The following is a 14,367-nucleotide window of genomic DNA, read 5'->3' on the forward strand; positions in this document are numbered from 1 at the left end:
GTGACCACCAGGCAACAAACTTTAGGATAATGGCATAATTTTTATTAATGACTAGTTCAGGTGGGTTTTTGACAAGGATAAGAGAGATACATTACACAATTTGTAGTGGAGAATATTTCCAATTGGTCCTTAATAATGTCCCACAATTAATACAATGATAGGCTCGGGTCACTCAATACAGTACCTAAAATAAGTGCAACATTTTTAAAATATCGATATATACTAGAAATAAAGGGTTTTTCTAACTAGGTATTTTGAAGAGAGATAAATTTGTGTGAAATCTTAATTCCATGTAATATAATGTACATATTATGTCGAGTTTAGACTTGTTCTAGCCCCCACCTATATGTTAAAGATTAAATAAAATAAAGAAGCACAAAAATTATTGAAAGTAAAGTCAAGACTTTGTGCTCTTTTGTCTACTAATTTCTCCTAAAGGACTTACATAGATGTTAATTGGTACTAATATTGTTCCCGTTGATGATTGCTCTACGTTGAAATTAATAGATTACAATTGAACCTGGCTAAATGTATTTTATAATAAGATGTAACTATGTCAGTGAATGATTAAATGAATTCATTATTCACATAAGCAAATAATACATGTTACACCAAAAGTTACGGTGTACTAGTGAAATTGTTGATAATGTTGCTCCTGAAATGCATGGAATCTGATCTTAATGCTTTCGGAATCAACAAACCATAGTTATATAGTGTGCATGTCCTAATTAAGTCACTAGCTAGATCAAAATGCTTGTGAACCCGTGTAAATATTTTAATCTTGTTTCATTTGCTTTGTGCCTTTGTGTTATTTATGGGTTGAATCTCGAGAATGAAAAAGATTGGACAAGCTTTAAATGAACATATTTTTTATTTGAAAGTGAAAATGTGTCTCAATAGCTTTTCAATGATTGGTAATAAACTCAGTCTTAATTAGATACGGAAAAATTATATATGAGTAATATATATGACCGATTTGGGTGTGACTTGACCCATGAACAACTGATTAATTTAGGTATAAGAATCTTACGGCAATTATGTCACTTTCTCTAGGTTTATATCTATCTTGAGCAATATTAGCACCTTCTAAAAAATCAACAAAATTTCACTTCTTATCGAAGATCTTTGTATCTAATTGAAACTCTAGTGCTTTAATTCTTCTATATAAAAGTAAGAAAGAAGTGAACAATAGAATACTCTTATCGTGAAGGGAAACCCTATTGTATATACTTAGTACGTACTAATTAATATAGTGCTTGAACTCTTATGGTTTTTTATTTTTCCTAGTGGTCTTTATTACTTCTTTAGTACAATACTCGATTCATCATCTACAACTTAACATACTATTTGTGTTCTCCTAAAAGGCAATTTATTTTTGCAAGAAAAAAGATGTTACGAGTATTAAATTTAGAGGAATATACCCTCTCAACTTTGATATGTATTGACGTACACACAAGCACAAATGCACAATAATGCAAGCAGGACAAGACAATTCTATCGAGATAAGCAAGTATGGTGTGAGATAAACCCTAATGTGAATGTTATTAAATGTCATGATAGCATACTTAAAGCACAAGTTTCTAGCCATTTATATGCTCTAAGGGTCTGTTCTGTTCAGCTTAATTTCAGTTCATCAGTTCAATTCCTAATTTTTTTTTTCTCAAAACAATTCATTTCAACTCTATTCAGTTCAGTTCAATTCAGCCCCAATCAGTTTATTTAGTTCAGTTGTTTTCACTAAATCGAAATAGACCCTTAAACTACCACTTTGTATTATTTTAAAGTTATGGTACTCCCTCCGTTTTGTTTTTATTTGCATTACCTTCCTTTTATGGGTGTTTTTTTTAAATGCATCACTTCTATATTTGGTAACTTTATATTACTTCCTCCGTTTTTATTTAATTGCAACACACCCCTTTGGCACGCATTTTAAGAAAGATATTAAACTACGTAAACGGATAAATTAATTTACAAAATTTTACCACCTATAAGAACAAAGAAATAAGTTGCTACGATTTAAATTTCATAGCTTAATTCATTCGTTTACCTAATTTAATCACCTCCTCGAAAAACGTAATAAAAGGTGTGTTGCAAGTATAAAATAAAATAGAGGAAGTATATTTTATCATTTCTCTCTCTTACTTTAAACCCTACTCAAATTATTTTATCATTTATTTCTCTTCCATGGTCCCCACTTAAATAATAAAAAGTCTCACATACTTTCTCTTTGATAGTCCCCATATCCCTTTTACTATGATAATTTATTCACCCACTCACAATATTATATTACTCTCCTTAAACTATGTGTACTCTCAAGTGATGCAAATAAAAAAAAAAAAAAAACGGAGAGAATAGTAAATAATCACAAACTATATATAAATAGTCAATTTTGATGCCGGCGTACTAGCTCTTTTGTTGGTCATGATTATCATGAATACATATTCTGTGCAAGACTGCAAGTTGGGGACAAAGCATGGAAACACATTGCCCACTAAATACTTGTTCGTTTTTCATTTTCGGCCCCAACTTCTCCATTTACTATAATACTACGTGTTGTACTCTCTCCGTCCCTACACCCGTCTCTATGATCCAAGAACTTGATTAGAGATTCATGCATCAAGATGTGACCTAAAATCACTCATTGGTGGAGTACAATGGATAATGGTTTGGTATGAAGACTTTGGAGAATAACGTTAATTTAGACTAAATAAAAATCATGTATGTGTAGTCGTGTAGATAGGATTGAATACGATATATAGTCCCATATCATGTTACAATAGTTGGTCTCATATCATGTTACAATAGTTAGAAATGAAAGGATACATAGTAAGTCTAACCAACAATATATCTAACTTAACAAGCTTTAATCCCAAATAAAAAGTCTAGATAAAACATGCATGATGCATGGCAAATACAATAAGGCAATAAGCTAGTACAATTTTCTCAACAATAAAAGCTAGTTGCAATTATTTGATCAAACCTCTTACTTGTTTAACTCTTTCCAAATGGACAAAAGTATATATGATTAATACTAGTATGAATAATACTTGTAGTACATTAATTTATTTAATTTTAGAGTACACAAACAAAATACTAACAATAATTGTAAAACTAAGGAAAACACAAAAAAAAAAAAAAAAAAAAAAAAAAAAAAAAAAAATTACAAAAAACAAAAGAAGTTGACCCACAAATAATTTGATATTTCCAAATGACCCAAAATCCAAATGGTGCGTGAGTGTGACTATGACCCTTCAGCCCTTATCCCTACTACTTCTACTGCTAGTACTACTATACATTTATACTTCTGTGTCAACACCTAATTGGAATTGGACCCCACCAAAATCAGATAAATAAAAATGCCAAATTTCTAACTATTAATATTAATATTGGGAAGTGCCAAGTAAGTAAATAAATAAATACTCTTGTTTGTCTTAAAAAAAAAAAAAAAAAACAAAAACAAATACTCTTGTATTTATTTTATTTCTTGTATGTTTGTATTGTGTTGGCATAAAGCCATAATTTCCCAAAAGCAGGGAAGTGGAATTGCATTGATGAATGAATTTGAACTGAGATGCCAATTCATATTCTCTACTTCTTTTTACTTTTCTTGGGTGCATCTCAACTAGATTTTTTGTTGTAATATTTAGTTTGGTGACCTATTCAATAAATAAAAAAAATATAACACACATAAACAGATAATTCGATTGATTAATTCTAGTTATGGCTACTTTACCTTCGTAGGTTATATTTGTAAGTGGTGTTTTTATTAGTTATTGTCTTAGGAGTAATGGAGTACCCATATAAAAGGGCTAAATATTAGTTGATAGTGCTCTTGATTTTTCTAAGTAGCCTTTTTAATTTAGACGTTAAAAGCTTATTTTATCACTTGTTAGTTGTATAACTAGTTAGTTCACCGTGTTAGATCTTTTTAACAAATTGTATACTTAAAACTTCATGAATGATACAATTGCGCATTTTTTAGTGTTTTTAACTTCTCATTCATATATATCCCTTAAATTAAGTACATCTATCATATTCATAAAATTAAATAGCCTTAATATAACCCATCTTGCAACAGAATTTAATACAGACAATTATTCAAATGCAGAAATATTTCTTTAGCCTTTCAAAATGCTTTGAATTTTACTAGGCTAGTTTATTTATTGCAACTATGGTGTATGCTTGCAGTTGTTTTAAGCTCACCATCTTCAAGACTTTAATTTTTATTAGGAAATTTGCACTTTCGGTTGCGTGAGTTTTTATTTTCAAAGTGAAAGGATAATGTAAAATAAGATCAAACTAAAAAAAAAAAAGCATATTTGCCATGAATTATTGAATTAATATGTGATAATGTAATGGAAATTTTATAATGGGTATAACAGCCTTAGCTTGTACTAATACATTGTACGAAGTACGACATTCCTAAAGGTTTTAGAGTACCTTTAATACTTGTATTATACTTCATCCGTTTCTTTTTAATTGACACGTTTCTTTAATTGCGTTTGTCAATGCACTTATTCAATCATTAATATATTTAATTATCGATAAGCAAAAATTATGAAAAATTGATATTTTGATAGTATATAACGTGACGAATCCAACAAGATCCCACATGACAATATTTTTCATTACGTATAAAGCACAAAATACAGTCAAAGGGAAATATATGAATAGGGCTAAAGTCAAAGCGTGTCAACTAAAAAAAATGGAGGTAGTAATTTATAAGTAAAAGTTGATCTGCAAAAGAAATTTAAAATGCATGGTCGATTTAATTCACCTTATTTCTATTTATCTAACAAAAATAAGTTTAAATATACATTAATAAGTTCAAAATAATTAAAGTTGTGTTAAATTGAAAAGAAGTGTCAATTCAAATTATCGGATTAGGTTCATCAAGTTGGGTTAGTTCAATTTTTAAAGTTGAGTTATACTAAATTATTGTGTCCACTCAAGTCGAATCTGAATAGTTTTCAGGTTGATTTCGGATCGAATCAGGTCGAGTATGATTTTGACACCTCTAAACACCAATTCAATCAAATAAGTCGAAGAGAATAACTCCTTAATCAGTGTGATTAAAAGGGTGGTGTCGACGCCCACAGTCTGTTGAAATCGGATGGCAATATACTTGGTATATATTTATAGTAAAAGCATGGAAAATCTGGAAGAAGAAACAATAAAAAAAGTGGGAGATAGAAAATTAGAAATAGGCATTAACTGCTGACGCCGCATCAGCTGTGAGTCTGTGACTACTGCGCAGGAGAGGAGAGAGAAATGGATAAGGTTTATTTAGTACTCCACTGAATCCAGTGAACGCCTCATCACGCCAATCCCTCTTTTCCTTTCCAGTTTCCACCCAATCATAACGCCTTTGGCCCTTTGCCTACTCTTCATCTACTTACTTCTCTTTTTTCTTTAAAAAAAAAAAAAAAAAAACACAATTTTATGTTTGTTTCATACTTCCTCCATTTTTCAGCTGACACTGTTTGACTTTTACACTATTTATACAATACGCTTTGACTCGCTTTTATATTTTATTGATAAGATAAAACATATTTATGTGAAATCTTGTTTGAAGAGTTTCAATATACGAACTATATTTTATTAATATCCATTTTTTATAATTTTTTAATGTTGATAATTAGATATATTAATCTTTAAAAACATATGTTGGCAACCGTGATAATAAAAAGATGTCAACTAAAAAAACAGAGGAAATATTAATTACAACGATTTAGCATAAAGTGTAAGTTGAAAATATCTAATAGTTACAAATAATATAAAATAGAGGTAATATTTTGTGCTAAATGATCAATTAAAACTAAAATTTTAACCTCATGATTGAAACTCATCAATTATGTGGATGTAACATGAATCTTCCTTTACCCAAACAGTTTCCTATCACGCTAAATCTTGATACTATGTTAAAAGGACATTAAGTTGATGCTTGTAACTCATAACTTGTTTTTGTTCTATTTTTTAAAAAACAAAGTAGTTTTTGTACTTTGTCATTTAGGAATTATTTATTATGATTAAATCCCTTTATTATATTAAATAACCTGTTTTAATTAGTTTAGTTCCTACATGATACCGTAGTCCGTAGCTAATAATATTTTATTACAGTATCAATAAGTATACTTATAAAAGTCGACATTTAAAACACCTTGAAACGATTTTCATAATTATATGATTATACTCCCTTCGGCCCCTATTGATAGTCCCTTATGACATTTTTCACGGGAATTAATAAACACAAATAAGAATAGTAAAGTATATTGAAAAAGTAAATTGACATTGGGTATACAAAAAAGTAAAGAGAGAAAATAATAAAAATATATGGGAAAACAAAATTTATATGAGAAATTTAAATTTGCAAACAAATATTATTGCAAATTAAAAGAAATTTTGATAAAAAATTAATATTAATGATTATTGAAAAAAGCAAATGAGGTGAATATTTTGAGATTAAAATTTGCTCATAAAAAACTATAATTTGGGGACAAAGTGAGTATTTACTTTTATGTGTAAGCCACAGATATCAGTCATATATAATTGTCAGATACTTAAAAAACGGAAGGAATACTTTGTAAAAATAAACAAGATGTGTCAACAATATTTGAGCCTCCATGTGTCTATATGTTCCTTCTCCATCCTCCATTTGTCTTGACCTCCTTGGAACTTGAAAGGTACATGATAACATGAGTACGTGCATCTTTATTGATTCTTTCGATCACTTTAAAAATGAGATCAAAATATGTCCTGATTATTGAGATCAGTATCTATTTTCTCAGTCCTTTTTTTGTTTACTCCATTAAAAATTACGTAGTATTACTTTTTAAATTGTTAGTTGAGATGATATAATGGGAGTAAAAAAATAGTGGTCGTAAAAGTAAAAATGTGATTCCTACTACCAAAAGTAAAAGACTAGTATTAGATAAATTGAGCAATTATGTTTGATGTACGTGTACAACTACAAAAATAAAGTATAAGAGATTCATTTTGAGTCTGTTTTCGATTAATTCAATTCAAGACATTTGAATACAAGTCAACTAGCTTAAATTTAATGAAGTTGAAACTAACCCAATCAGTACATTCGTATTCAAACTCATTACTTATATAGTGATATATACTCTATTTGTCTCACTTTACTTGGATTAGTTAGGCCCTGTTGAGCTGTTCTTTTGAACTATTAAGCAGAGCAAAGCAGATTTCACCAGAGCTTAACAATACATGTGTCAGCAGAACAAATCAGCTTATTTATACTCTGTAAAGCAGATTTTAACAAACCAAACCATAACAGCTTAAAAGACTAGAGCCTTATTCAATCATCTCAATTATACACATCTAAGGGAGTGATTTCCCAAAATCCCAAAATAATGTAATAATATAAACTAATTCCTTATATACATTGGTTTAAAAACTATTTCCCATAATACAGTTCATGAGGTATTTGCAAGTATAAATGTTAGCTAATATAGAACCTCTAATGGTATTAGAGGTTCTATGCATATAAAACCTTTATTTATATTAGCGGTTCTATACGTAAAACCTCTTATATATACCATTAGTGGTTCTATTTAATTTGGATTATCATTTGTGGTATTATATAATCTAGCAGAAGTGAAAGGTAAAGTGAATGAGGTAGCTTCAACGTAGAACCTCTAATAATTTTAGTAGTTCTATGCGTATACCCTCTAATGGTATTAACAGTTCTATATTGCCAAATTCCAAACCTAGGAACTGATTCTACGTAAACAGTGTTGTGAAAATAGTTTTAAACCGACTTATATAGGAAATTAATTTGTATTTTTAGCATTATTCAGGAAAATCACTCCATCTAAGGAAGGTTTTATTCTCAATAAATAAATAAAATAAAGATTACAACAATACTAATTAAATAATGGTGATGGATAGGGACACCCTAAAATAAGCAAAAAGCATTCAATAATAATCTCACTTAAAGCTCAAAATTTAGAATTTGCAGAGCTAGCTAAGAAGTTGAGCTGAGATGAGACCACTCTCACTTCTCTTTAATTTTCTTTTGCACATTTTCTCTCTCCTCTGCTACTGCTCTCTTACTCTTTTGAGCTGGCCATAATTTAAATTACACTACAGTATTTTTATCTGGTAAAAAATGTACTAGAAACTGAGATTCTCTTCTTAAATCCCATCAGTTTTTTTGCTTTTTTTGGGTTTCATTGGATCTAATTTAACCTCCTTTCTTTAAATTTAATTATTTTAGTGTTAAAATTTTAAAATTAAATCAAATAATTTAGTTAAAGTTTTTGTCTTTTTGCTCTGACTTTTGCTCTGAAAACTCTATCTTCTTCTTTGCAGGAATCAGGATTGATCAGGCAGCTTCTACTTCTCTTGCAATCCGTGATATTTTTTGGAGCTATTCATTTACTTGAATGCCACGTATATCATCCTCGGAATTTCACATTTTTACTCAAAATTAATTGGAAATTAAAGTGGTGACCGGTGAGTTTGAGATCTTTTAAGAGGTTTTTCATCTTCTTTTTCTTCTTTAAGCCTTAGATAAACTCCTGATTTTGGAGCTGTGTTCGACTATAAATTAGTTGTATATTTTTTTTAAAAAAAAAAATTAATGTGTGCATTTGATACTCATACTAATTAAACACTATATAAACAAATACTCGACAACGTGTGTATTCGATATTCATGTTAACAAATATTCATGAATTTTCTTTGATTATATTGTATCTTATTTGTTATACTCGTAGATATTATATGACCCTCGAATTACATATTTTCTTTGATTCTCATTTTTTTTTTTTTTTTTTTGACAATTCTTTGATTCTTATTTAAGCTTTAGATAAACTCCATACTAATTAAACACCATATAAACAAGTACTCGTGAATTTTCTTCAATAAAGTGTACATTCGATATTCATATTAACAAGAATTCGTGATTTTTCTTTGATTAAATGGTATTTAATTTGTTATAGATATCATATATTCATATGACCCACGAAGGATCTGTTCTCTTCAGTCCAGTTTAGCTCCAATCAGTTCAGTTACTAATTTTCCTCTCTTATAAAAAATTCATTTTAGTTCAGCTCAACTCCAATTAGTTCAATTCAGTTCAGTTTTGTTAAGTTCAGTAAATCAGAACAAGCCCGAATTACATATTTTTCTTTTGATCAAATTCAAAACATGTTAATTTGAACTATGAAAAATTTGTACTCCATATTACATAATGAACTTCAAAAATATAAATACAGGTAAATAAATTACTGAACAACTAATTTTCAGATATATTATGACTTAACATTATTAATACTTTTGTTTTAATAGGGGGAAAATATTGTTTTAACAGTTACCTAAATACCTAGGTAGCCCAATTTCATTGTTCCTTTATTTGGAAGTTCACTTTGCATTAACTTCCCTAGGTTTTTGTTTGGAAGCATTTGCCAGCTAAAAGCCAACGGAAGATTCCTGGTTTTATTCCTTTTCACCAAAACAACCAATTATGACCACCTAGATTTCAATCAATTTAGCTCATATAGTTAATGTGATTTATGGAGTTACTTAATTTTGTACGATAAACCCAATTCATTTTTTCTTGCATCAACCAAAAATGACCACACAAAAAAAAAATATTAAAAATAAAAATAAAATAAATGTGTAAATATATTATATACATGATTTTTTTAATTTAAATAAATCAAGTATGATGAATATTATGTTTTATGTGATCATACTCATGATCGTTCGTTTAAAATATGTAACATTGTTAAAAAGAAAGATATAATTTACACCATCACACGCTATTTTGCAATGGTGTACTCCGTAATACTGTACATACTTATGGATAATGTGATCATCTAACAAATCTAAAGTACTCCCCTTATAGATATATGTGACCATGATAGTTCACTAAAATCTGCAAATTAAGTTGTTATTTTAAAATTAAATTAAATCTCTATATATACTGTAGTGTTTATTTTATGCAATAAAGTGAGCAATTTGTTTATTATATGCAATAAAGTGAGTGAGTTCCCACCTATTTTATTATCTTTAATAAACCCACTTTATAAATCACCACAAGAAAAATACTTGCAACATAGAAGTTGTACTTGTAAGTTGTAACCCTTTAGGCCTTAACCCCAAAAAAAAAGAAAAGAAAAAAGAAAATTAAAAGAAAAAAAGAAGTCATTTTCTTTCCTGTGAACTCTCATTTCCCATTAAACTTTACTCTCTGTTGCTCCTTTTTCAGTTTTTCCTCACACCCATTTCACCTTTATATGATTTCCTTCAAATTTGTTTAATTTAATTAATTTCTATTTATATTTTCACAGATTAAAATTCCAGAAAAAAAAAAATGGCAGGGAGAATAGGCAGAAAATTTGCTAAAGATGAAGACTTTGAAGAAGGAGAAGTATGGAATGTTCTAGAAAGCAGAGAAAATTCAAGTCCAAAACTCAGAAAATCATTGAAAAATTCATCTTCTGCTACAAAAAAATTTACTGCTACTGCAAGAATGATACCCAAATCATCATCATCATCATCAAAATCATCATGTGAGAAGATGTCATCAGCACCATTGGAGATTCCTGATTGGTCAAAAATTTATGGTGTGACATCAAAAAAGAAGAATGGTGGTTCTGCATCATCATGGGTTGATTATAATGCTGTTAATCATCAAGGGTATTATGGTAATTGCCATGGTAATGGTCATGGTTATGGTTATGATGATGGTCATGTGAATGATGATGGTGATGGGTATGTGTATGGTAATGATGGTGATGATGATGTGGATGATGATGATGATGATGATGACATGGTTCCACCACATGAGTATTTAGCAAAGAAGTTAGCAAGAAGTCAGATTTCATCTTTCTCTGTTTATGAAGGAATTGGAAGGACTCTTAAAGGAAGAGACCTTAGTAAAGTAAGAAATGCTATTTTAACTAAAACTGGTTTTTTAGAGTGAAAATTTTCATGGGTTAGTATGTTTTTACTTTAATTTTTATGGGTTAGTAATATTAATTTTATTATTATTAGTTATTATTATTATTATGTGGTGTGTGCATGGATTATATATCATGCAACGGCATCAAGGAATCGTAGGTTAAAAAAAGAAGGTTAAATTAGGATATAATTAAGAATTAATTAGTGCATTATCCAAGTAAGACATCATCAATTTTGTATAATTGGGGATAATGAAATCAACATCAACATGGGTTCATCATGAACAATATGGATGTCATCTATTTTGTTACATAAGGGGTCCCATGTAAGTTGTTTTCAATTTTTTTAGTCCTTAAGTATGGTTGATTAGCTTGATTAAGTATGGTTGATTAGTTACTTTTCTTAGTTGGTGAGTTTTATCAGAGGAACTGCCTAATTTTGTTAAATTGTGTTTGGCAGTCCTCTGAAATTTTGTTAGGGAGGAAGTTCAATGTTTAATTATATAATATGAGAGAGATTGTAATGTGACTAGTTTGTTGCTCTTTCTTTATTTTATGTTATTTATTTTATTTTTTTTTGTATCTTTTGTTCTACGAGTAGCCTATATCGTTGATGTCCCACTACACAGTTGGTTAAAGGCCTTTCGAACTTCTCGTGAATGAAACACTTGGCAATGGACAAATGACCAGATGATGTACTACTGCACTGTAATTACTTATAATATTCAAAAGTTGCACATAATAGATAACAAAAGTAGTATATAACATAAAAGTTTGATATCGAATAATTACATTTAAAAAAGTTTAATTAAATATTCATCGCATAATCATCTATTATTAATTTTCGAGTCAGATTGGTTCATGTCAATATCGATTCTAGTCTAGATTATGGTATCTACATGTCAATATGTCTTATTTTTGTTTGCTTTAGCTAAAAATATTTTCTAACGACCCTTGGCTACGATAAACTATTTAAGGTATCTTGAATTAATGATGCTAGCCCAATTTGGATAACCTACCAATTATTTCAATTAATTATGAATTTAGGAGTATAGAATTCAGGATATCGAGTTTAATGGGTGGCAGATGTTTTCAATCCACTCAAAAAGAGAATTTCGATTCAAATTCAAAATTAGATGAAAAAGCTATTGGATGTTGGTTCTCAAAGCAGGAAACAATTGTAGGGTTTTGGTTAATGTGATAAAGCCTTGAAGTTTTCTTTTGATTTTGTTGGACTGTAGTACAAAAATAGTAACATAGGACCTCTTTTCATTGATTGAAAAGAGCTGAACTGAACTGAACTTATTAGAGCTGAACTGAACTGAATATTTTATGAGAGAAGGAAATTAGGAGCTGACCTGAAGTGAAAATAATCTGATGAGAACATGACCATAGTCCATACCATGCATGATGCACGTTCTAAAGTTCAAGAAGAACCAATGCTGGGATTATCTAAGAATGACTAGTTGGTGTAGACAATAACAATGACAGAAGATTAGGGTTCAATTCTATATCCAAGAAAATATACTTCATACATGTGAAAATTTTACAATATGTAGTAAAGGAACCTTTGAACAAATAAAGTATACTTCATACATAAAGAAAATATCGCCTAAACTATTCTCCCTCATTCTTATCTTGTCCAAATGGAACATGTGCAAAATGTGTATAGGCACCGACAAACATCTCTATTAACAAATTGAGAATTTGATATACTACGTATTTTTTTCACTAGTTGAATTCAAACTTTATTAATCGTATATTTTCACAATTTTCGATCTCATAAACTACTACAGGATAATTATATAAGTTTTAAGCTATGAAAGTTCCTAATAAGAGCATTAATTACCTTTCTCATTTCAAAATAATTTAAATATACTCATGCTAATGCATGGGATATATCAAATATGTATTAAACATAGAACATATGACAATAATCTTATACTCCGTACTTCGTATGTAATATCATATGTTAGACGTATAGTCTATCTCATCAATATGGTGTAGTATGCTACTTGCATGGAAGATTATTTGAAACGCATCTAAAGGTGTATTCTATAATCTAAACCAAATCAAAATTGCAAAATTTGCAAGCATATTATGGATTTATGGGTTAAAAACCCAAAATAGGAAACGAGTATTGGATCATTTAGCATAGCTTATCTATAAACGGGGCCTTTTTATCACTTTTGAAACCCAAAGCGTGGAAGTGTCTATACAATGGACCAGAATCTTATCAAGAGCAAATAGTTCTTAGTTTTTTTTTTTTTTTTTTTTTTTTTTTTTTTTCTTTCTTTCTTCTTCCTAGCTTTATGCTTCCTTTTTGGGGCTTGCCCCTCGACTTTCACCAAAAAAAAAAAAAAAAAAAAAAACTCTATACACATACTCATAAGTATCGAGAATAAATATAATATAGCCATGTGCGTCATAATTTTATATTTGTAAAATTTACAACCGTTTTAATAATTTAAAACTTTAGGAAATGATTTTATGTAATGATAAATATTAAATTCGAAACGTTGCAATTATAAAAAATAAAAAATAAATAAAGTGTATAAAAGAGATGAGGCAAGACTTGAATTACTACCTCCGTTTCATATTATTTGCAACGATTAGACATTTTTTCTCTACTTTATATCAAATTATTACAAATAATATAAAACGGAGATAGTAGATAATTTTGGGCACAAAATAAGCCTCACGAGGCGATGAGGCCCTTTGAGACCTCGTGAATGGTTTCAATCACCCAAATGGTTTCACAAGATTTCATGGGATACATAAGAAACACATTATCATCTTTCCTTTTCACGCTTGGAAAAATAAAAATTGTCCAAAATCAAATGTTCTATGTTTTTGAATTGTTAAAAACACTCATAAATTTAGTCACAATAAATTTAATCTGGATAAGTTGAAGAGGACAAATCATAAGACTTTTAAAACTAATTTAAAATATTGGAAGCTCATGTAAAGGTTTTGGAAAAAAACAACTTTCAAACCTACAAACTAGCTTAGGGGAGCATTTTGTATACGTAAAGATATGAGTTTGTAATTTGGTTATATGGTATGAGGTTGGAATTTGATTATTATTAATACCTTGTGTTTGGTTATATTTGCGAGTAAGACCCACTTACACTTAATTACGCTTAATTAAAGAATCCCAGTTAGCCAAACCCGAGCCAAACTTGACAAACTAAAATTTAGTACCGTACTTAGGTATACATCTCGAAACCTTGTGATATGAACTTGGTTGTACAAAATACTCCAAACTCAGGAAATTAGTTCAATACACCAAACCCAACCCAACCCAAGTGACCAACCCATTTGGTATTTGAAGGATATAATACTGTTAAGACGTCATGTGGTTGGTGTTGTTGGTAGGGCATCCATTAATTCTTGATTTTGGATCTTAATCTCCCAATAATTGTCTTGTTGGGAA

The 14,367-nt window shown here is 29.3% G+C and overlaps 1 protein-coding gene across 1 annotated transcript; it reads left to right on the forward strand.

The window, feature by feature from the left end:
* Window positions 1–7,948: 7,948 nt before the first annotated feature.
* LOC145579564 (uncharacterized) lies at window positions 7,949–11,852 on the forward strand. Its single transcript, XM_081636805.1, has 3 exons — window positions 7,949–8,124; window positions 8,335–8,478; window positions 10,320–11,852. The coding sequence occupies exon 3, from the start codon at window positions 10,343–10,345 to the stop codon at window positions 10,952–10,954; it is 612 nt and encodes a 203-aa protein (XP_081492931.1). The 5' UTR covers window positions 7,949–8,124; window positions 8,335–8,478; window positions 10,320–10,342; the 3' UTR covers window positions 10,955–11,852.
* Window positions 11,853–14,367: the final 2,515 nt, after the last annotated feature.

Source organism: Chenopodium album, chromosome 14 (assembly GCF_948465745.1).
Source record: "Chenopodium album chromosome 14, dcCheAlbu1.1, whole genome shotgun sequence".
Classification (NCBI taxonomy): domain Eukaryota; kingdom Viridiplantae; phylum Streptophyta; class Magnoliopsida; order Caryophyllales; family Amaranthaceae; genus Chenopodium; species Chenopodium album.